Below are 636 nucleotides of genomic sequence, written 5' to 3' on the forward strand. Positions count from 1 at the left end.
GACAGGTGTGTGGAATAAGAGGATGACTGGAAAACTGTTCCATCAGCCCAACTTCCCCTCGGGACCATGCTGTCTTATTCTTCTCTGACTCCCTACTCTTCTTCACTCAGAGTTCCAAGCGAAAACTTGGGCTAGACAAGCCCCCAAACCAAGGGCTGCCCACAGAGGATCCCCCTCTGTCAGAGGAACACTGGGAGGTCTACTACGGCAACCTCAGCTTTCATGGGATGAAGCCACAGGAACCTGAGGACCCGGAGGCCACCAGCAGCATCAACGAGTACTCGGAGATCTAGGAGACAAGCACATGAGGACTCGCTCAGAGCTCGGTCCTGGCCAGAGGCATCCCAGCCCCTCTGGGGGGAAGAAATCAGGGACTCATTGCTGAAGCATGAGGAGACCTTGTGGCACGATTAACGTTAACTACTGTGTGAGCAGAGCAGAAAGAAGACAGGTGACGAGATTACAGAGATGTGGTCTCAAACGCAGGCTTCAGCACATCCTAAGGCAGCGGTCACCAACCAGTGGTGGTCCATGCGGTCTGAAAGGTTGGCGAACGCCGTCAAGGCAGTGTCATCAAGTGGTGATTCACTTCATGTCTCTTGCTCAGTGTCCCATTCTGTGCAGAGGGCATGCATT

The 636-nt window shown here is 53.8% G+C and overlaps 1 protein-coding gene across 1 annotated transcript in view; it reads left to right on the forward strand.

Moving 5' to 3' along the window:
- LOC102247361 (sialic acid-binding Ig-like lectin 5) overlaps window positions 1–293 on the forward strand; it is a 4675-nt gene extending 4382 nt beyond the window's left edge. The window contains exon 7 of the mRNA XM_005886537.2: window positions 184–293. Coding sequence (XP_005886599.2) covers window positions 184–293 — 110 coding nt within the window. The remainder of the gene's footprint in view (window positions 1–183) is intronic.
- The last annotated feature ends 343 nt before the right edge of the window (window positions 294–636 follow it).

Source organism: Myotis brandtii, unplaced genomic scaffold (genome assembly GCF_000412655.1).
Source record: "Myotis brandtii unplaced genomic scaffold, ASM41265v1 scaffold9895, whole genome shotgun sequence".
Lineage (NCBI taxonomy): Eukaryota > Metazoa > Chordata > Mammalia > Chiroptera > Vespertilionidae > Myotis > Myotis brandtii.